The sequence below is a fragment of the Petromyzon marinus genome, chromosome 5, assembly GCF_048934315.1.
Source record: "Petromyzon marinus isolate PM22_M1 ecotype Great Lakes invasive population chromosome 5, UKy_Petmar_22M1.pri1.0, whole genome shotgun sequence".
Classification (NCBI taxonomy): Eukaryota; Metazoa; Chordata; class Hyperoartia; order Petromyzontiformes; family Petromyzontidae; genus Petromyzon; species Petromyzon marinus.
In genome coordinates this window covers 3,582,031-3,605,245 of record NC_133671.1, presented here as the reverse complement: position 1 = coordinate 3,605,245, position 23,215 = coordinate 3,582,031, and the positions used below count along the sequence as shown (strand labels likewise).

At 51.6% G+C, this 23,215-nt stretch overlaps 2 protein-coding genes across 2 annotated transcripts in view; one reads left to right on the top strand and one right to left on the bottom strand.

Annotated features, from left to right (window-relative positions):
• LOC116938950 (uncharacterized) overlaps nucleotides 1-14,769 on the top strand; it is a 45,157-nt gene extending 30,388 nt beyond the window's left edge. The window contains exons 11-19 of the mRNA XM_076061008.1: nucleotides 850-942; nucleotides 1,080-1,265; nucleotides 3,225-3,309; nucleotides 7,132-7,226; nucleotides 9,396-9,474; nucleotides 10,501-10,602; nucleotides 11,545-11,642; nucleotides 13,351-13,479; nucleotides 13,993-14,769. Of these exons, the coding sequence (XP_075917123.1) occupies nucleotides 850-942; nucleotides 1,080-1,265; nucleotides 3,225-3,309; nucleotides 7,132-7,226; nucleotides 9,396-9,474; nucleotides 10,501-10,602; nucleotides 11,545-11,642; nucleotides 13,351-13,479; nucleotides 13,993-14,137 (1,012 nt within the window). The 3' untranslated portion in view covers nucleotides 14,138-14,769. The remainder of the gene's footprint in view (nucleotides 1-849; nucleotides 943-1,079; nucleotides 1,266-3,224; nucleotides 3,310-7,131; nucleotides 7,227-9,395; nucleotides 9,475-10,500; nucleotides 10,603-11,544; nucleotides 11,643-13,350; nucleotides 13,480-13,992) is intronic.
• Nucleotides 14,770-15,480: 711 nt separating this feature from the next.
• The window catches only part of ACADM (acyl-CoA dehydrogenase medium chain), a 29,516-nt gene continuing 21,781 nt past the window's right edge, over nucleotides 15,481-23,215 (bottom strand). The window contains exons 10-13 of the mRNA XM_032946713.2: nucleotides 20,654-20,749; nucleotides 19,622-19,777; nucleotides 17,985-18,077; nucleotides 15,481-16,423 (exon numbers count right to left, since the gene is read on the bottom strand). Coding sequence (XP_032802604.1) covers nucleotides 16,352-16,423; nucleotides 17,985-18,077; nucleotides 19,622-19,777; nucleotides 20,654-20,749 — 417 coding nt within the window. The 3' untranslated portion in view covers nucleotides 15,481-16,351. The remainder of the gene's footprint in view (nucleotides 16,424-17,984; nucleotides 18,078-19,621; nucleotides 19,778-20,653; nucleotides 20,750-23,215) is intronic.

Sequence of the window (23,215 nt, the reverse complement as noted above, 5' to 3'; positions counted from 1 at the left end):
CGAGCACCTCGCGAGACCAGAATGCTGCGTGAAGGGGGAGGCTGGGCCAGAACCACGCTCGGCCGCCTTTGTCTCTCCGGGTTTGCTCTCATTCTACACGCGGCTTCTTTAAGGTCGAGTCGACCTAGGGGGAAGCAGAGGACCGGTTCAGATCATTCCTCAGTGATGTTGAACGCGAGCGGGCGCTTGAACTCGGGTCGCCGGGTTCGTAGCATGGCGCTCTAACCGCTGCGCCACCGCTCCCCGCTGCCGGCGCATTAAGCACTCGCACACACACGCACGCTCGCATACACGATCCAGCACCGTAGAGACAGCAGCGAGGGTTGATGGATCACTGCCCGTACCTTCCAAAACTCCCTTCTCATGAGCGCTGAGGAGGAGCCGTTCCCCGGCTCTGCCAGGAGGTCCAATTCCCTGCGCATCGTACGTAGCCAACCATGCTCATCAGAAGTGCGGACGGCAGTACGGCCACAAATGTGGACTCGAACCTTTTTCGTCTGTGCGGGGATACAATGTTTCCCCCTCGCACGCGGGGGAGTTTTCTCCACGTGCTCCGGTTTCCCCCCACATGTGAGCGCTCATTAATTGGCCGATAGCGCCTTCATACGTAGAGGACCGCAGAGCTTTGAGCAATTGTTGTCAGCGCCGGCTCGCCGCCTGGCTGCGCTCGTCCGTGGTTCCTCCTCGCGCCTCTGCGCCGTCCCCCCTCTCTCTCTCTCGACACGAGGGCGCAGAGCGAGTACCGCGCGGCGGCCGCGGTGGCGGTGACTCGATTGCCATGCGGCGCAGCGACGTGCGCGTGTCCGCCCGCGCGTCGGCCAAGTTCCCTTGACGGTGCGAGCCGAGAACGTACCGGCACCTGAGCAGGACGGAGGACGCGGCGCACACGCGGGCACGCAGGAACACGCTCTCGCTGCTGCTCAGGGTCGCCGACGACCTGTGGTGAGCGGCCGCGCACCAAACGCATCGAGCGTGGCGGAGAGCTCCCACCCCCTGCCGTCCCCTCGGACGAGTCGGCGCGCGCGCCGCGTCGCGGCTCGTGCAACGAGGTGGCGGCGTGTGCCGTGTGTTGCGTGCAGCGTCTCGGAGCTCACGGACGAGGTGGTGTGCTCGCTGGCCGGCGTGGTGTGCGCGTGCGTGACCGGCGGGGACCTGCCGCTGGCTCGGCCTCTGCGGGACACGCTTGTGACGCGCGTGACGGCGCGGCGCGCCCACGCGCAGGCGACGAGCGGGACGCCCCTCGCCAGCCTCGCCGTGTCGGCCCGGTGACGAGCGCACGCCCCCCCCCCCCCCGCGCACGACGTGGTTTGCCGTCTCCGACGCGTGTCGTTCGATTCACTCTCGGATGTAGCGGCGCGATGCTCCAGGGCAGGGGTCGGGAACTTTTTTTGGCTGAGAGAGCCATGAAAGCCGCCACGTATTTTAAAATAAATTTCCGTGAGAGCCATATAATATATTTTTTTTACACTGAATACAACTAAAGAAATGTCAGCTAAGATTTATTTGCGAGCCAGATGCAGTCGTCAAAAGAGCCACATCTGGCTCGCGAGCCATAGGTTGCCGACCCCTGCTCTAGGGGGTTGTCGAGTTTGTCTTGGGCATGGGGGACGTAGGGGGGAAGGGGCAGGATAGGGGCAGTTGCCTCCTTGGAGTTCGGGCAGGAAAAGCCGTCTTCTGTTTCTGCCTCAATTTTAAAGTAAAACGATTGAACTATTTTTTTTATTTTGCCAGCTACGGCCCACTGAGCTATACGCTTTTTTTCAGAGGCGACCTGGCTATCACAGATGATCGGCTCAACGAAGTGGCTCGTCGTGTGGAAATGTAGGGCAGCCGAAAACTCTAAACGCGTGATTCATTTTAAATTCTAAATGTAGAGGGAAAAGTCGAAAGGAACCGGAGAAAAATCCACGCAAACACGTGGAGAGAGAGAGAGAGGGAACATTCGACTCCAAATATACAGCAGGTGACAGGGTCGGGATCGAACCCACGACCTCCCGCATACAAGGCGTGGTAGTTCACATCTCCTAGCCACCGTGAGCCAATGTCTACGAAGAATTCACGTCGCCGCTTTACAGCCAGCGTCCAAACTCCCTCACGCCTGGCCCTTCGCTCGGTGATCTCTGTGCGCCAGTCATCGCAAAGCAAGCCCCGTTTTTTGGGAATCACTCTGCTGTAAAAGGAAAGTAATCATTTAAAGTAATTGGCACTCGTTAAATGAAGCTAATCTGATGACAGGCTGCATGCAGAGGATGAAGACAAGATTATCGGGACTTGCCTATAATCTAATTACAGTATGAATGTACAGTAAAACCTTGGATTGCGAGCATAATTCGTTCCGAAAACTTGTTTGTAATCCAAAGCACTCGTATATCAAAGCGAATTTCCCCATAAGAAATAATGGAAACTCAGATTATTCGTTCCACAACCCAAAATATTCATATAAAAATGATTAATATAAAATACCTTTTTATATTTTTATTATTTAAATTTAATATAAAGTAATCAAATTTATTAATTCAATTTAATCGTGGTTGGTGTGAGGGAGACGAGAGAGAGGAGAGGAGGAGGAGGGTTATTGTGTAGGACGACTTCCACTGTCACTAACGGAATCACTGGCATCTGTTGGCCCACTGGAATCTTTTTATTTTTGTGCGACTTTAACAAGGAACCTATCCAATGACACTTGCTTTTGTTGCAGTACAGTTACTAAAGAACAGTCACTACACTTGGACACAAAATAACAAAAATGCTTTACGCACACACACTTGGTCACAACACTATACTGTAGTAAACACTATAGTACTGTAGTAAACACTATATTGTAGTAAACAGTATACGCTCGCACGGATGTTGACTATACGAGTGAGGCACGCCGACTGAGACCGAGCATGGGAGACGATTACCCACAATCCCGCAGTGAGAGAGAGAGAAGAACCATCGGCTCAGTTGTGATCACGTGACGCTTGGCAGACAAAGCGTATAGTCTACGTACTGCTCGTATTGCAAAACACTCGCAGAACAAGTTAATTGCAATCCAAGGTTTTACTGTATGCTAAACTTCTTTTGCACCGTGCGTTGCCAATCGTGCTAATTGCAGGTGCATGAATAACACTCCGGTGTAGTAATGAGTATGTGTGCTGTACCCGCGCGTGTGTGTGTGTGCGCGTGTGTGTATCTGTGCGCACGCGCGTGTGTGTGTGCGCTCGTGTCCCCGTGCGTTGCAGACCGGCCTCGGTCCACGACTTCCACAGCCTCGAGTTGGCGGAGCAGCTCACTCTGTTGGACTCTGAGCTGTTACAAAAAATCGAGGTAAACCGAAGCTCTCCGTGGTGGCTCGCGCGTGGCTCCGTCCGCCAGGACGCCCGCGGATGCGTGGCGTGGTGATGCGACGAGCCCCAAAAGTAACAGCGGGTGACTGCGGCAGCGGCACGCTTCCCGGAAGGCGCTCGTCCATTGGTTAGAATCGACCTGCGAAGGGCGACACCTTTAAAGCAAACATTTGCAATGGACACCAGTTGACGTTGGCCCGGTGTTTGGCCCAACGCCAACTGACGTTCACCAACGTTAGGCCAACCTTTGCACGTTTACCGGGATGCCCATTCACCATCGTTACCACCACCACCGTCATCATCATCAGGCATGATCTCGCCACTGCCGGAAGCAGAGGGAGCCTTCGCTCCGTGTGCGAGTCGATAGCTTGCACCCTCCCACTGTAACCATTGAACAGATCAACGGAATCTGCGAGAACTTCTGTTCTGGCAAAGAGAATGGGAAAAAGAATTAAGGATGGGCTTGAAGTAATGACATAACAACAATAATGCAAAATAAGCTAATGTGCCCGAATCTATAATTGGCAATTTTCTTTGGTTCTTTCGGTAAAGTCACGTAGATATAAAAAATAATATCAATAAAATAATAAAAATAAAGTGGCTTTTTCGATTTAAAGCTTCCGTGACTGCAAGGATTCATCTTCTTTGGTTCTTTCGGTAAAGTCACGTAGAATGAGAATAAAATAATAAATTGATAAAATAAAATAACACAATAATATTCTCACGACGTTTCGGCCACAACACAAGCGGCCTTCATCAGGTGAAGGGACGAGACTGTCTGGAGGACAGCGCTGGAGTGAAAAAGCCACGCTCAGATCGCGACCTTTGTTTCATCTCACACAGCTTAAAGGTCGCGATCTGAGCGTGGCTTTTTCACTCCAGCGCTGTCCTCCAGACAGTCTTGTCCCTTCACCTGATGAAGGCCGCTTGTGTTGTGGCCGAAACGTCGTGAGAATATTATTGTGTTATTTTATTTTATCAATTTATAATTTTATTCTCATTCTACGTTACTTTACCGAAAGAACCAAAGAAGAAAAATAAAGTGAATAAAATATATCACGACGTTTTGATCGCAACACAAGCGGTCATCATCAGGAACAGGGAGGTTAGCCTCTGAGGGCAGGCTGTTTATAAAGGTTTAGAGATGAGCGGGGCAGCTAATGTTAATACATTGAGGGAAAAAAGTATTTGATCCCCTGTTGATTTTGTACGTTTGCCCACTGACAAAGAAATGACCAGTCTATAATTTTAATGGTAGGTTTATTTGAACAGTGAGAGACAGAATAACAACCAAAAAATCCAGAAAAACGCATGTCAAAAATGTTATAAATTGATTTGCATTTTAATGAGGGAAAAAAGTATTTGACCCCTCTGCAAAACATGACTTAGTACTTGGTGGCAAAACCCTTGTTGGCAATCACAGAGGTCAGACGTTTCTTGTAGTTGGCCACCAGGTTTGCACACATCTCAGGAGGGATTTTGTCACACTCTTCTTTGCAGATCTTCTCCAAGTCATTAAGGTTTCGAGGCTGACGTTTGGCAACTCGAACCTTCAGCTCCCTCGACAGATTTTCTATGGGATTAAGGTCTGGAGACTGTTTTGGCCACTCCAGGACCGTAATGTGCTTCTTCTTGAGCCACTCCTTTGTTGCCTTGGCCGTGTGTTTTGGGTCATTGTCATGCTGGAATACCCATCCACGACCCATTTGCAATGCCCTGGCTGAGGGAAGGAGGTTCTCACCCAAGATTTGACGGTACATGGCCCCGTCCATTGTCCCTTTGATGCAGTGAAGTTATCCTGTCCCCTTAGCAGAAAAACACCCCCAAAGCATAATGTTTCCACCTCCATGTTTGACGGTGGGGATGGTGTTCTTGGGGTCATAGGCAGCATTCCTCCTCCAAACACGGCGAATTGAGTTGATGACAAAGAGCTCCATTTTGGTCTCATCTGACCACAACACTTTCACCCAGTTGTCCTCTGAATCATTCAGATGTTCATTGGCAAACTTCAGACGGGCATGTATATGTGCTTTCTTGAGCAGGGGGACCTTGTGGGCGCTGCAGGATTTCAGTCCTTCACGGCGTAGTGTGTTACCAATTGTTTTCTTGGTGACTATGGTCCCAGCTGCCTTGAGATCATTGACAAGATCCTCCCGTGTAGTTCTGGGCTGATTCCTCACCGTTCTCATGATCATTGCAACTCCACGAGGTGAGATCTTGCATGGAGCCCCAGGCCCAGGGAGATTGACAGTTCTTTTGTGTTTCTTCCATTTGCAAATAATCACACCAACTGTTGTCACCTTCTCACCAAGCTGCTTGGCAATGGTCTTGTAGCCCATTCCAGCCTTGTGTAGGTCTACAATCTTGTCCCTGACATCCTTGGAGAGCTCTTTGGTCTTGGCCATGGTGGAGAGTTTGGAATCTGATTGATTGATTGCTTCTGTGGACAGGTGTCTTTTATACAGGTAACGAGCTGAGATTAGGAGCACTCCCTTTTAGAGTGTGCTCCTAATCTCAGCTCGTTACCTGTATATAAGATACCTGGGAGCCAGAAATCTTTCTGATTGAGAGGGGGTCAAATACTTATTGCCTTCATTATAATGCAAATCAACTTATAACATTTTTGACATGCGTTTTTCTGGATTTTCTTGTTATTTTGTCTCTCATTATTCAAATAAACCTACCATTAAAATTATATACTGATCATTTCTTTGTCAGTGGGCAAACGTACAAAATCAGCAGGGGATCAAATACTTTTTCCCATCACTGTGTAGGAGAGGGCTCGACACCATCAGTAGGTCTACACCAATCATAGCGCTGTTTATAAAGGTTTAGAGATGGGCGGGGCAGCTAATGTTAATGTGGGAGAGGGCTCGACACCGGCAGTAGGTCTACACCAATCATAGAGCTGTTTATAAAGGTTTAGAGATGGGCGTGGCAGCTAATATTAATGTAGGAAAGGACTCCACACCGGCAGTAGGTCTACACCAATCAGCAATGTTTCAAGCAATGATCCGTCTTCTTCATGTGCTATGAAGAAGAAGAAAATTTCATTACCTGCAACGTCGTCCATTATGCGATGTTCCCTTTTATGGCCACAGTGTTATTGGCGAGTGTGTTGAGTTTTGTAACACATACCTGACATCCATAATACAGGATTCTTTGGGTTAGATCGCGTAAATATATAAATGTGTCGTTAAACCCGCCACCACTCGACACAGCCAATTAGTAAAGGTTTGTCACATAAACAGAACGTTACTAGTACAGCACACCGGTGTGTTGGAGAGCAAAACCACAACATTTATAATCTGAGTACGACGTTTCGGCAGTAATTACAACTAGCTTCATCAGGCGACAACCAGATCTAACCCAAAACCTGTATTATGGATGATACTGGTCATGAAAGCCTACGTGTTAAACTGACACACCTGTCAACCCTTTATCAGTGCCTATCTCATTACAAACCAATTCAGACCTTGCACAACCCATGCCCTTATAATCTCAACGTTCATCCTACAAAGTCCCATCACAAGGGAGAAACACAAATGAAAAAACATTTTCTTCCCAAATTGAAACGGCTGTACGCCGTATTGACCTGGTAGCTCAATTTCCCTGTACAAGAATGCGGGGGTAAATCGTTTGGGTTGACTGGTATGGTAACAGAGTCGAGTTAAGTGTTAAGTGTTGCCGAGTTACGTGTTGCCTTGTGACTCTGGATTGAGTGTCTGGTCGCGCTGCGTGTGCGTCACCGCGTCGCCTGCGTCACCGCGTCGCCTGCCTGTGTGCTTGCTGTGTGTCTTAGATTCCGGAGGTGCTGCTCTGGGCCAAAGACCAGAACGACGAGAAGAGTCCAAATCTGACTCGGTTTACGGAGCACTTTAACGCAGTGTCCTACTGGTACCTGGCCACACACACACTCCCTCACCTACCTGGCCACACACCTACCTGGCCACACACCTACCTGGCCACACACACACACTCACTCCCTCACCTACCTGGCCACACACCTACCTAGCCACACACACACACTCACTCCCTCACCTACCTGGCCACACACCTACCTGGCCACACACACACTCACTCCCTCACCTACCTGGCCACACACCTACCTGGCCACACACACACACTCACTCCCTCACCTACCTGGCCACACACCTACCTAGCCACACACACACACTCCCTCACCTACCTGGCCACACACCTACCTGGCCACACACCTACCTGGCCACACACACACACTCACTCCCTCACCTACCTGGCCACACACCTACCTAGCCACACACACACACTCACTCCCTCACCTACCTGGCCACACACCTACCTGGCCACACACACACTCACTCCCTCACCTACCTGGCCACACACCTACCTGGCCACACACACTCACTCCCTCCCTCCCTCACCTACCTGGCCACACACACTCACTCCTTCACCTACCTGGTCACACACACACACACTCACTCCCTCACCTACCTGGCCACACACCTACCTGGCCACACACACTCCCTAACCTACCTGGCCACACACACTCCCTCACCTACCTGGCCACACACCTACCTGGCCACACACACTCACTCCCTCCCTCACCTACCTGTCCACACACCTACCTGGCCACACACACACACTCCCTCTCACCTACCTGGCCACACACACTCACTCCCTCTCTCACCTACCTGGCCACACACACTCACTCCCTCACCTACCTGGTCACACGCACACACTCACTCCCTCACCTACCTGGCCACACACCTACCTGGCCACACACACTCCCTCACCTACCTGGTCACACACCTACCTGGCCACACACACTCACTCCCTCTCTCACCTACCTGGCCACACACCTACCTGGCCACACACACACACTCCCTCACCTACCTGGCCACACACACTCACTCCCTCCCTCACCTACCTGGCCACACACCTACCTGGCCACACACACACACTCCCTCTCACCTACCTGGCCACACACACTCACTCCCTCTCTCACCTACCTGGTCACACACCTACCTGGCCACACTCATACACACACTTATCAATTCACTCACTCCCTCACCAACCTGACCACACTCACTCCCTCCCTCACCTACCTGGCCACACACACTCACTTCCTCCCTCACCTACCTGACCACACACCTACCTGGCCACACACACACACTCCCTCTCACCTACCTGGCCACACACACTCACTCCCTCTCTCACCTACCTGGCCACATACCTACCTGGCCACACTCATACACACACTTATCAATTCACTCACTCCCTAACCGACCTGACCACACTCACTCCCTCACCGAGCTGGATACACATCACACACTCACTCACTCAACAACAACAACAATCGCCATTCGCTACTAAGTAGCAGTGACGTTACCATGGTGCTTGTGCCAGGCTATGTGCCCGTTAAGGCCACGTGAAGTGTCGAACGCCCGAGCTCTTACTGCGACAACCTTGCTCAATTCAAGAAATGAATGTTTGTTGCCGGCCGCTGTGCTCGGCAACTGTGTAAAAAATAATAACATCCCCAAAAGTCACCACCCTTCTCTGCTGGCTTTTTGCACAGCCTCTTGCAACGGCCATGGTAGTGCTTGCTGATGACGGTAGTACCTGCAATAGTACCTGCAATAGTACCTGCGAACAATACTGAGAGAACCGCTGAACAGTCCACCGTGAGTCCATGGCGGGTGAGGCTGTGAGTCCGTTTGTGTGCGTGGGGAGCGGTGGTGTCCGCGGTCAGCGCGCTACGCTGCACTTTGAACCCAGCGACCCGAGTTCGATTCCCGCTCACGGCCAACACCGGTGACGATTACAGTCTGAACCGGTACTGGGCCTCCGCTGGGTCGACTCAGCCTCAAATGAGAAACTGGTCCGTATGTGTAAACAACGCTACTGGGGAGACAAAGGCGGCCGGGCGTGGTTTCTGCCCCCCCCCCTCCCCCCGGCTTTAATAGGCGCTGCTTGCTATAACAGCACTTGCCCCAACAGTCTGTTAAGACTGTGCGGGGGATCTTTGTCCGTGCGCGTGCCGGAGAATGTGCGTGCGTTGACATGCCATGCCGTGCCGTGCAGGGCGCAGACCGTGCTGATCCAGGCCGACAAGCAGTCGGAGAGGGAGCGGCTCGCCCACAAGTTCCTCAAGATTATGAAGGTCAGGGGGGCTTCACAGTGCCGGATTCAGCTAGTGCGGGGCCTGTAGCATATGTTATAAAGGGGCCCTAAATAAAATTTAAAAAACACGTAAATATTAAAACACAAATGTTTTACCTTCATATAGTAAAGTAATTGTATTTTTTCATTTGCTATGCATCCAGATAATACGACAAATCGCTAACCTTAAACACTCAGTCGTTCATAAAAGTTCAAGGTGGTATAATACTCTAGTAATAGAGCAAGTGTTGAATCACTGAATCGGAATTGATAGCTTGAAAGCGTTTAGCGTGGAGCCCTTGAAAGTGCGGGGCCCGTAGCTACTACTACACGTGTAGCAGTTGCTGCATAAGTAGCTACTTTTGCTACTACGATACGATCATCCGGCACTCTGACTTGACCTTCACACACGGGGGGGCGGCTTCTTCTTGTGGCAAGGCGGCGAGGCCTTAACGGCCACTGGGCTCGACCCGAGTTCGGATTCTCACTCGCACGCTCCAGCTTTGCACATCGGTGATGTGAACCACCCCGTGGGTATCCCCGACGTCGGTTCGGCCTTAAATGAGTGGCTGTTGCAGTCGCCACTGAGGAGATAAAAGCGGCCGGGCGTGGTGTTGGTAACCCACCACCCGCCTTCGTGCGCCGTGCCGGCCTTCGCCGGTGCTACTCGCTAACAGAACTTGCCCCAACAGCCTGTGAAGGCTACACGGGGGATATCTTTGTGTGTCTGTGTATGCACGTGGGGGAGCGGAGGTGGAGCGGTTAGCGCTCTGTTATGCGAACCTGGCAACCCCGGTGAAGATTCTGAAATGGTCCTGGGCCTCCCCTAGGTTGACTCGGCCTCAAATGAGCATCTGGTGCTGTGTGTACGCATCACTACTTAGGAGACAAAGGTGGCCAGGTGTGGTGCTGGCCACCCCACCCCTTCCCGTGCCACGCCGGCTTTTATAGGTGCTCGCTGACAGCACTTGCCGCAAACAGTCTTGTAACGGCGACATGGGGGTTCTTTGTCTTTGTGCGTGTCCAGCATCTGCGACGCCTCAACAACTACAACTCGTACCTGGCGTTGTTGTCTGCACTGGAAGCCTCGGCCATCGCCCGCCTGACGTGGCCAAAGAGTGTCACTGAGGTCCAGCACGCAAGCGCTTGTCCACATCATCACCACAACAGCCACAGCAACAACCTACTTACCCAGAAAAGCCACGCCCGACTCCCAGGTTCCGTTGTCAGGAGGGTCCTGACCCTACATTGGGTTCTTATTTAAATGTATGTATGTATGTTGTATGTATGTTGAACTTATTTCGCACCGTACGTGGCCAACCGTGCTTAACGGAGGTGCTTATTTCAGCCAATGAATGATGAGTGTATATACGCGTGGGAGGATACCGGAGCACGCGGAGAAATCTCATGCACGCAAGGGGGCAATGCTGTATCCCCGTACGGGTGGAAACATGGAGATTGGCCCACTTGCTGTAATACCGCCTTCTCCCCTTTTCAAATCAGGGTACGGCTAACCTCACTGCCCACGGGAAGGAAGTTTCGCACCATTTGTGTGATCCACCAACCCCTCGCTTCCCAGTGCTGGATTACAGGCCACATGCATAGCCACCACCGAACCACACATACACACACTCTCCCATATAGCCTGTAACAGGCAGTTGGCGCAAGTGCTGTTCGTGAGCACCTATGAAGGCCGGCATGACGCATGAGGGGTGTGTGGCCGACACGACGCCTGGCTGCCTTCGTCTCCCCAGTGACAATGATCACAAGGGACACCAGGTTTTCACTTGAAGCCGAGCCGACCTAGGGGAGGCCCAGGACCGGTTCAGATGATCATCACTGCGGTTGGCCGTGAGTGGGAATCGAACCCGGGTCGCCGGGTTTGCTAACCCCTGCACTACCGTTCCCCACACACACGCACAAGAACACACTTCCATACACACACTCATTGCCAAATGCACATGTGCATCACGTATCGCTCTATGTCATCAAACCGTACAAAAATGTGGCTTTGGGATTTGGGCGATCTTGGGTTCACGTCTGTGTCTGCGTGTGTGCGTTTGTGATGCAGACGATGGCAGAGTTCCGCCAGCTGATTGACAGCTCGGGCTCGTTTTCCAATTACCGCTCGGCCCTGGAGAAGGCCCAGCCCCCGTGCCTCCCCTACCTGTGAGTACGTGCGCTCCAACGCGAGTGCGCGTGACTGCGCGTGCGTACGCACTCCTCTGCACGGAGTGCAAGTGGATTTTTCTACGGGTCCCCCAGGTTTTTCCGTCCGCGTTTAGAATCGGCGTCACGCACGTTATAAGGGTATTTGGCTCCTGCTATAAATGTGCACATGATGAGCTATCGTTTGTGGCCAGGTCGCTTCTGAGAAAGAGCTCTAGAGCCTCAGTGGGCCTTACCTGGTCAAATAAAAACAGTCGGAGGAGTAAGTTGACAGCAAGATGACATTCAGGGACACGCTTTTCAATCGATCAATATTTTACGTGCCAATATCGCTCCCAATAAAGTGGGCACCAGTGCAGGGTACAGCGGAACGGGAGCCGGGCAGGGTACAGAGCAACAGGAATGGCAAAATTAATCCGTCACGACCTCAGCGGCTAACACCGATTGAGCAAAAGAAGATGCAACCATGTGCAGAGAATATAATAAGGGTAAGTGGTAAATAAAATGCTGCCGTGTTCATCTTCTTCCTTTAATGATCCCCCTCCTGCATCAACTCAAAGTCAGCCAATACAGCCACACAGAGTCAGTCTGAATGCCACGAGGTCAACATTGAAAGTGGTCTCATGAAAACATTTCGCTACTTTTTGACGAACGTTTTGACGAACTTCCTTACAAATTATGTGTATTATTCCTGCTTAAGATTTACATCCGTGTCGTTTGTCTGCATGAGCGTGCGCACGCACGCACGCACGCACACACACGCCCGTGCTTGTGTGTGTCTGTGTGCACATGGGGAGTGGTAGTGTAGCTACCCGAGTTCGATTCCCGCTCACGGCCAACACCAGTGACCAATATCTGCACAGGTCCTGAGCCTCCCCTAGCTCGACTCAGCCTCACATCAGTACCTCGTTGCGGTGTTGAAACATCGCCACTGGGGAGACAAAGGCGGCTGGGCGTGGTGCTGGCCTCCATAGGTGCTCGCTAACAGCACTTGCCCCAACAGTCTGGTTCAGTTGTACGGGGGGGGGGGTCTTTGTGTTTGTGTGCACGTGATGTGTGTGTGTGCCGATTGATATTTATTTAATCTGGCTTGTGTTCAAGACCTTGCTGCCTTTAATGCTGTTCAGAGGTCAATTGATTTAGTTTTTTATATGCAAGCACGTTTATGCATTGTTATTTTCATTATTTGGCTGCTATTAATGTCGACGTGATGAGCCGCTTTGTTGAGCTAACATTTGTGGCCAGGTCGCTTCTGAAAAATAAGCTAATCGCTCCAGTGGGCTTTACCTGATTAGATAAAAAAAAATGTTTCGTTTCATTTGTAAAAACTTTTAAGTGACTTGTTTAACTTTTCCTGTACTTTGCACTCCAGTTGTGTTTTTGTGTTGTTTGTTGTTGTAACCTTCGCACCCCATGCCCCTAGCTGGACATCTGTAAAAAAAGAGCTTTATAGCTCATCGGATTCCTCCAGTATAAATACAAATTCTGATATCCATTGTGAATAATTGTTTAAAAATGGTCATATTGATTAACTTTGATTGTGTGCGCACACGTGTCCGTGCGTGTGTGTCCGTGCGTGTGTCCGTGCGCTTGTGTCCGTGCGTGTGTGTCCGTGCGTGTGTGTCCGTGCGTGTGTGTCCGTGCGTGTGTCCGTGCGTGTGTGTCTGTGCGTGTGTGTCTGTGCGTGTGTGTCTGCGTTGACGAGTAGCGGGCTGATCCTGCAGGATCTGACGTTCGTGCACATGGGGAACCCAGATCTCATCGCCGGCCGAGTGAACTTCTCCAAGCGCTGGCAGCAGTTCAACATCCTGCAGAGCCTGCGTACCTTCCTGCACTGGTACGATCACACACACACACGGGGTCACACGGGGTCTAGCACACACACACGGGGTCACACGGGGTCACACGGGGTCACACACACACACGGGGTCTCACACACACACACAGGGTCACACACACACACACAGGGTCACACACACACACACAGGGTCACACACACACGGGGTTTCACACACAGGGACTCACACACACAAAGGGACACACACACATACACACACAGGGACTCGGACTCACACACACACGGGGTCTCACACACACACACACGGGGTCTCACACACACACACCCACACACGGGGTCTCACACACACACACGGGGTCTCACACACACAGGGACTCACAAATACACAGGGACTCACACACAGGGACTCACGCACACACACGGGGTCTCACACACGCACACAGGGACTCACACGGGGTCTCACACACGGGGTCTCACACACAAATGGGGATTCACACACCGTAACGTGCAAATGTCTCCTCCTCCCCATCCCCTCCCCGTGTCCCGACGCAGCCGCTACGAGTTCCAGCGCGTGGACGCCGTGCTCTCGTGCTTTGACGGCTTCACGGCGCGCCTGGGCGAGGAGTCTCTCTACGAGCTCTCCCTCGCCATCAAACCGCGCGCACGGCGGCGCCACTGCGACCAGCTCACCGCCTAGCAGCACCCGCGCCGTTTCCGCGGCACCCGCTTTCCAGGCCGTTTCCATGGTAACCGCTGCCCAGGCCGTTTCCGCGGCAACAGCTGCTCAGGCCGTTTCCATGGTAACCGCTGCTCAGGACGTTTCCGCGGCACCCGCTTTCCAGGCCGTTTCCGCGGCAACCGCTTCCCAGGCAGCCTCCGCGTTTGCCACCTCGACGACCGCGTGAGCGTCCCTCTCCCCCTCCCCCCCTCCCCCCCCCTCTCGGACCGTCACGTCGGCGTTATGCGCGAGTCGTGTTGCTGGCCTGTATTTGGCGTGCCGGTGCGCAAGGGGGCACGAGGTGGTGCCAATGGCCCCACTGGCCGTGGAGTCGGCCACAGTGCGCGCGAGGCCCCAACGACGGAGCCGCGAGTCGAGCCTCAGGCCGGGGCTCGGGCAGGGCCAGAGGAGAGTCGGGGAGTTCGTGAACGTGGACTTAGGGCGCAAGGTGTGAAAAGAGTGTTTCTCAATCTTAGTTTTTTACGTACGTTTTACTTTTTTTTTTCCTTGTGTGTCACGTGTATAGTTACAAGTGTATTGTATCCCAGTGTATGGGCCCTCAATAAAGGACACTCGCTGGTGTGCGAGGTCCATGACGTTCACTCCTTTAAGCTCGATGCTCTCCGCGTCACTTGCTTGTTGCGTTAAGCTGATCATCCTTTGCCCAACCGTGCTCATCGGAGGTGCGGGCTATGTACGGTGCCAAAGAAGTCCAGCATACATACCTGTGCATAATTCTATATTTGAAGCTTTCGTGACTGCAAGGATTCACTGTTTTTTTTTTGGTAAAGTCATTTATTTTATTTTACCTACGTGACTTTACCTGTACATACTTGCACTTCAGAGCACAAATCAAAATAACCCCGACTGCCCGGGCCCCTTGTTCGTCACAAACCACGCTCCTCCCCCAGCAAAGCAGATTACCTCTTACCCTCACTCTGCAGGGCGCATTGCCCAGAATATTTGCCTGTTGGGTATAGCTATTATATCTCGTTTCTGCCGTAATGCGTTGGGCAACAGGGTGGACAGTAGAGGACAGTGTTGCAAAATCAATTGTAATGTACTTCTATGCTCCCCGAGATTATCCTGTGTACCTTCAACCCACATCGAGCAGGGTGGTAAAGTATGGACAAATAACCCCCACGAGCTACATATGGAGTAGGAAAGCCCTCATCCAGCAGTGGATAGGGCTGCACATGCATCGTGAGACAACTCACTGTGGCTGCTGGCCTCTGCCATAGGAATGTGGAATTTCCACCAATTACCCCCCCAAAAAGTGTATTTGCAGTATTGTCAATAACAGGGCGATTTAGCAGCCGACATCTTTGGAAATGTTCCCATGTGTTTATTCCAACATTGATGCCCATTACAAACGGTATCAACGGGGTGATTGAACATGAAAAACCAAGTCGTTTAAAATCAAGAGACTACACAGTCCGCATTGTACAAGGCCTCGGGCAGCAGTTTGGCGTTGCATTCCTTTTGTTCGAAGAAATGACAGTTGGCAAGGAAGGCACTCCGTAGTATCGCTCAGCCAGGTGTGCGTAGAGCGACCTGCTACCTGGCCATCGCGCCAAGCAGGTGACAATTGCCCACACCTGGTGCCCAGCCTTCAAGGCACTAACCAAGGTATGGAAGCACTTGTTGAGGTTCTACACACGCACACGCACGTGAATCGGTGGACAGAAATGTTTTGTTCATAACCTGATGAAATGAAATATAACCTGCTGGTCCGAGTGAAGAAATCACGATAGTTGTCCCCGAAAGCCAGAGGATGTGTCGCATATTTAACATTTTTACTCGGATATGTATGACGAGTACACTACTGTAAAAACTATCTAAAAAAATACATTCCAGCAAGCGTGAAAGTAACATGTTTGCAGAATGGCGAACTCAAAAGCAACACATCTAAAGCCTTGATTTACCTTGGACCAATTCACCCGTACATCCACTTAAGCAAGTGCATCTAATTACAGGAAGCACGTATTTAAGGAGGAAACAACCAAACATTTCAGACAGGGCCCTCCCAGAAAAGAAAACTATACATTACGCGGTGTTCCGAGGCAAGCAAAAGATGAATAATATTGCGCTTGTTTGCGGATTGCGTCTGAAACGGTGGTGGGGATGGTTTTGGAACGGTGGTCATCATCTCCACGCCACTGGAAGCCGTGCACGAAGCCGTCCAGAGCTCCTCTAGACCTTGTACTTGGCCAGGTGTTCACGCGCGATGATCAGGCGCTGAATTTGAGCCGTGCCTTCGTAAATCTGCGGAGGGGGAGAGTGAAGAGATGAGATGAGCCCTACTTGTGTTGCTAAGCGCCACGGTACTTGGAGCAACGTGTCACGTTCACCGAAAGAGGAAAATAGCAACAACATTGTGAATGCGAAATATTTAAATTGTCTACGAAGCGTTCAATAAGCTGGAGAGAGCTGCCGTGGTGAAGCAATGGAGGGGGCAGGGGGAAGTTTCTCTATCCACCCAGCAGGATACTAAAACGGGTTCCCCATGGACAAGTCGATCGGCAGGTGGAGTTCGGTGGGGTAAAAGCTGAGTACTCCCCCACCTCGTCCAAGAAGTCTTGTCAGCTGAGAATGAGAGGCCAAATACCCTCTCGAGGGGCTCTCCCTAGAGCTCCATCTCGTGGAGGACTGAAGGTTTCCGGCTGGCAGCGCGTGAAGTGCGATAACCGAAGTGCACGCTTGAATGAGCCAACTTCCCCACAAAGCACTGGGATGCGTCCATTCGACAGGCACAGCGCTCTGCCGTGGTGCTATGGAGACGGACGTTCACCCTTACGCTGAACGCCGTCAGAAAGCAATGGCGGGTGACGCCACGCAACCCCGCTCAGCCGATGATTGCGCGCGGCGTTGCCTCAGAGAAGCGAGAGTTCGCAGGAAGGAGCGGCGCCCTCCGCTTTGGCTGGATTTTGACACGCACGGCTAACGCCCAGCGAGGCACGGCTCCTCGGGCTGTTAGTTGCTGGCACGATGACACGCTCTGGGCCAAAAGTTCGTTGAACAGAAAAACGCTGTGTCAGCGCTCTGCCCATTGAATGCGCCCCCCCGGCTGTTTTCAGTCGCTCGTAAGATGAAAGTTGGTATAAATGTTACAGAAGTTTTTATTATCCTAGTAAATAACCCATTGAGCCACCCAGATTTTTTCAAGGGTGAATTGGCCAGCAGAAAAACAACACCAAGAGTGACACATTAATAAATATACATAATATACAAAATATTACATCCATATGAAATGGGACCTCTTTGTCAGAATCAAAATATGAAAAAATAATAGGCGTTCTCTGGTATGAAACTGGTGAGACTAGGCCCCAAGAAAGGCTGTCTCTGGTGTAGGCTTATCAGTTTCAAAGCCAATGCATATATTATCAGAGCATGTTTGTTTGCATGTTCACCACAAGTACGTGTGGTTAATGCATACATGATTCATTGCAAAAGGTTTATATTTGGTGTTTGAACATCTTAACACCTCCTGTTTTACTTGTCAGAAAGGGTAACACCATATCATCTTACAAAACATGTCAGGACGTGTTTGCTGTGTATGTGGTGGCGCATCTGCCAGTCATCTCAGTCGGTCAACTCATGGCACCTGGGTCTGTCCTGTGACCTCTTGCCAGGGGGCATTCGATACTTCACGTGGTCTTAAAGTGCACGTTGCCTGGCATAAGCGCCATGGAGACATCACCGCCACTTAGTGGCAAATGGTGGTTGTTTTTTTTGCTGTGTGTGTCAAAAGACACCGCTGCAAACAACATTCTACATCAAGGGATTGAATGAAGGAGAAACAATCGTTTGCCGGTTAACAGCTTACCTGGTAGATCTTAGCATCACGCATCAGCTTCTCCACGGGGTACTCGCTGTTGAAGCCATTTCCACCAAAGATTTGCACCGCATCAGACGCCACCTGCCACCACCGAATATCATAGTTCATCATCATCAGCCATGCTTAGGAAGTCCAAAAGAAACCACTCCTTTAACCCCGTCCTACTACAGAGCATCCAAGTAACCATCACTTTCAAGCCAATATGGTGCAACTCATGCACGTCACGAATCTCAACGATACGGAACACAGCCGCCTTCCGTCACACCCTTGTCAGTCGCACCCATAAATAAGACCACGTCCATCCCAAACTTCAGCTTCCTCCCCACTGTCTCCAAATCTGCTGCCCTCAGATCAACTACAACATGACCTGTCCGCAAGTTCCTCGGCGGACTCGTCCCTGATGACCTCTCACCTCACTCCACCCACCTTTCACCAGGTGCCCTCCTCGCTTCCAGTAACCAAGGCCTCCTATCAAAGCCTCCAGTCATAACTTCTGCTCAACGGGATGTCACTCCTCCTCTCTACTACATCTTGATTTCCTTGCTTTGACCAGCTGCTCTGGACCTCCCCTCCATCTCTGGCGGTTAAGGCTTAAGGCTTGCCTAATTTCCTTGACCTTATGTTATATTTATATAGCGCCTTTAGCTAAAGGTGCTCTACATAGTTTAAAAAGCGGTAACGAATTCGAGTAATGTAGATGGCAGGGGCAGTGCAAGGGCCGAGGAATGAGTGACCTATAGGGGAGGGCTGTAAAGGAGTGGAGGGGTCAAGGGAGGGAAGAGGAAGGGGCGATGGAGACGAGATGAGGTTTTCAGAGAGGAACAGAAGGCGGTTAATGAGGGAGACTGCTTCATGTACAGGTGCAGTGTTGAGTTTATGGGCAGTGTCGAGTCTATGGGTGGCAGTGTTGCTTAATGTACAGGGGAAGTTCATTTTAGTTGGAGGGGTGCAACAAGGGAGCAGGATCGACAACGGGATTGGGTACAGGGAGGAGGTGTCTTTATTCACTTAAGACTCTCTTTACAAAGCGTCTTCATTCGCATCTTTACCATATTTTTTTTTCCTTTGACGACCGGCAGCATTCAACTCCCCCCCCACCCCCGACTCGTTCCCTGAGAAAAATCTACAGGAAACCTTTTACCGCAAATCATCTCCACGAGCGTTCCCCCCCCCCTCCATTGCGAGAGGCCTCCGCATTCACTCGCTCTATGAACCCCAACGGTGGTTTGTGCGTCGAGAGCACCGCGGAGCGGGAACTGTCGTAGAGCAGCGATGAAAATCACCGATTACAGATTTGCACCCCCCCATATATGGAAGGCGTGGCATTGGCCGAAGGGCCGTGACTTTGCCCATGCATGGTCTCTGTGGATCAAGGGTTCGAGGTTAATTTGTATCGATTTGGCTCCGTAGATCAGGCACCCAGCTCAAAGCTGATCAATTGCCAATCAATTAATCGTGCAAGCAATAACTTGGGATCGTGGTCATGTGACACCCCCCCCCACCCCCCCTTATTTGATTGCCTAATATCAGCAAGATCAGCGATTCCTGTCGAAGTCCGCTTTTATTGTATCACAGCACCCCCACGCTCGCCCACGTACGCCCGCGCGCGCCCACGCATGCGGCACCTGGTTGGCGATGTCGCCGGCGTAGGCTTTGGCGATGGAGGCCAGGTAGGTGTTGCGGAAGCCGTGGTCCACCTCCCAGGCGGAGCGCTGCGTGGCCAGGCGAGCGAGCTCCACCTTCATGGCCATCTCCGCCAGGAGGAAGGACACGGCCTGGTGCTGCGACCCACGAGCAACGGCACAACGTCATCTCGGCTTCCACGCACGCATACTCCTTAAGCAGCAAGGGCGCGCGCTGCTGCTTTGCGGCGGCATCGTCGATAGAACCGTGCGCGTGTGCGAGCCGGCGTCAGGCGAAACCGAAAAATCGTCGCGGCTCAAATAGGAGCAACGTCGTAACGCAGCATGACGTCACGCGCACCTCTCGGTCTGCTGAGCGCGAGTGACTAGAAAAGCCAGGAGCCAGCGTTGGTGGCGCTGCAGTTGACCGGACAAGGTTTTTTTTTTTCCACCGAACAGCAAAAAGCTCTGTTATCCAGAACTACCATTCAGAATGCTCTCTTAACCGGAGGCATCCGTCACAGACGGGCAATACAAATTTTCCTTCACGTATCCAGGAATATTCCGGACAGGCATCTGGCATCTTGCCGCGGCGCTGCCCATGGATCTGTTATTTACGGGAGCTTCAGGACCCCTGCCGAGTGGTGACGTCCATGGTGCTGGCAGCAAATTGACCAAGTTGGTGCAATGTTTAGGAGCTAAATGTCAATGCACGCCACATTACGGCCTTGAGAATCCTTCCATATTTAGTCGGTTCACTCGAAGGCCTCGTCCAAATCGGTTTCTGGGGTCCTTGATTAAATAGGGACTTTTTTTTGGCATTCAGCATCTACCGATCATATCCGCATTCGAAATAACGACGTTCCATTGCCTAGACGATGGTTGTTTAAAAGGTACCGCGAAAACGGGTAACAGGCAGCTAACCACGAGAAGGCTACCAACTCCCCCCCACCCATCCGGTCGCATCAAACATCTCCGCAATCCGCCCCCCGCGTGCCAGTTGAGCCGGCCGACAGTCCGCGCGCTCATCCCAACCTCGGCGATGAGCTTTCCGAACGTCCGGCGTTCCAGTGCGTACTTCGTCGCCTCTTCCAGGGCTCTGCGAGCCAGCCCGACGGCACCGGCGGCCACCTGCAGGCACGGGCACGGCGTTAGTGGGGGACGGAGTCGAGAGGCCTCCTGTGCGCGCACACACACCAACCACCAGAGTGGTTGGTGTGTGTGTGTGCGCGCAAGCGCGCAGTGTATACTTTTGCCAAGTACATCGGCGCGGGACTCCATCAAAAACAGCTCTGGTCGATTACACCTCCTGTACAGGTGTTCCTTACAGCCCAACGTATGGACAGGTGGCTCAGCAGTGGAGGGGATGGTTCGCAATCATAAGACTGAGAGATCCAAACCTGGTTTGGGGGCGCGGGGTTTGATTCGACGCCCTCATCCTCCCACAAGTAATCAAACGAGTACCACTTTGTGTTGAAGTTAATAGTGATTGTCCTACGGAGACCCCCCCCCCCACCCACCATAGGAATGTGGAACATCCACAACTGACTGAGGGCTGTAAAGCGATGAGCACCGATGCCCTCAATGCGTATTTGGGGCAGGCAAATCGCCTTCGCTTTTTTACCCACCCTAGCATGGAAATGGGCATCCGATTGAAGCTGGCTGGGAAGCTGACTGAAGAAGTCGCTCGCCGGTGCCCATCAGAAATGTTCTAAAGCATCGCAACGTTTCTCCTCCCGCTTGTCGTACTGCAGCGCAAGAAACCTTAAACCCCTCATCGGTAAACGCCGTCGTCATTATTATTATTCAACTTCCCCCTCGATAGGTACACTTAGGTTAAACCCATTACGTCCCTTAATGTCATCGTTAATGCATACCCTTTCTTTAACTTCACTGTGTGTACATGTCACACACAGTGGCTACAATGGCCACAGTTGTCTTTGTCAACACAGATAGGTAAAGGTCTCCCAGCTGATCCCAGCAGCCCTGAGCCGGTGGTGGTCTACATTCCCGTAGTGGGCACCAACCTCTCCATAACACAACTGTCGGCTTTGCACAAAACGTGACAGGCGTTTTAATGACCTCGATCAGGATGTGAACACATGACCTTCCAGTCACGCCGTGTGCTCTTAAACACTGCCAATTAATAGTCTCATGGCCATTACCTATCCACTGGTGCATTATGACTTGACAATGAAGATGAATGCCATTGCTCTGTGACAATGCACAATACCAAAGTGGAGTGTAATCTTCTTCAATCGTATGGCTACTGATGTAGATGAAGCGCAGCTACAATCTTCACATTCGGGTGGTCAAGCCAGATTAACCGTGTCAGGAGCAGCCGGAGTAGTGCATCATCGCTGTCATGTCTCCTTCGCATTTGTGGACCGTGCTATTGTGCCATTATTTGGCACAAAGAGCTCAGAAGCGCGGGCGTCCAACTGCGAGGCTGACGACAATTGCACAACCGCAGAATGAGCACGTTTTGTGCTTTTGCTGCTGCCCATGCTCTACAATCTCTTTGACGATCCACCGACCGATCGTGGCACCCAGTACACAGGGTGACGGCGCTCCGGGCTTCGAACCCTGGGGTGACTACCAGGCTGTTGTCTGCACGGTGCCCAGCGCTCTGGATTCCCCGCCCTCGGAGGTCATCGGTAAGGGCCCACTGAGCTATATAGCTCTTTTTCAGAAGCTACCTGGCTATAACAAACGATAGCTCAACAAAGTGGCTTATCATTGTGTGGAAGTGTATAGCAGCCAAAAACTCTAAACGCGTATTTGTAAACGTGGAGGGAAAAACGGAGGAGCCGGAGTAAAATCCACGCGACCACGGGGAGAGAGATATGCAAGCTCCAAATAGAGGTGTTAGGGTCGAAATCAGACCCACGACTTCCTGTACATCAGGTGAGGTAGTTAACATCTGGCCACTGTGGCGCCCAGTCAATGAAGTCGTGGCTGAACAGCCGTTGAACTGGGCCTCTCTCTCTAGCTCTCTGTCTCGTCTCTTTAGACTTCTCCCCAGCAGCAACTTATTATCTTACATGCACGGCACATGTTGTAACTTTCTGACCCGCCCGTACTGGATACTTTTTTTTAAAAGAGCTTTATAGCTCATCGGATTTCTCCAAGGTAAAAATAAAGATTCTGATTCAGAGCCCCTCCTAAAACTAAATTAATATTCGTGTTCTAGTCAGGGGCGGAGCCAGGGGGGGGTGACATGGTAGACAATTGTCACCCCCGAAAAAATATAAAAAATCGAAAATCTGAAACATTCTGCTGTATAAGTGTACGACACTCGGTCTGGCGGACTCCGTGCAACTGCATTGTCAGAGCGTGTCGCCAACCGATGGCATCTAAGTTCAACAGCCTGACTCTCTAATTATTCTTGAAATTAACATTTGTTGAATGTCACCCCGGGCTGAAAATCCTGGCTCCGCCCCTGGTTCTAGTACAACATTATTTTTGTATTCATGCAGCCAATATGTGCGCAACGCAGGTGCATGAAATAACGGCTTCCATTCAGAAAAGCCCGAGTCTCGTCGAGTCGGAACTTTTTGGATTCAGACGTTTAAACAAATTGCAGAAGAACATGGG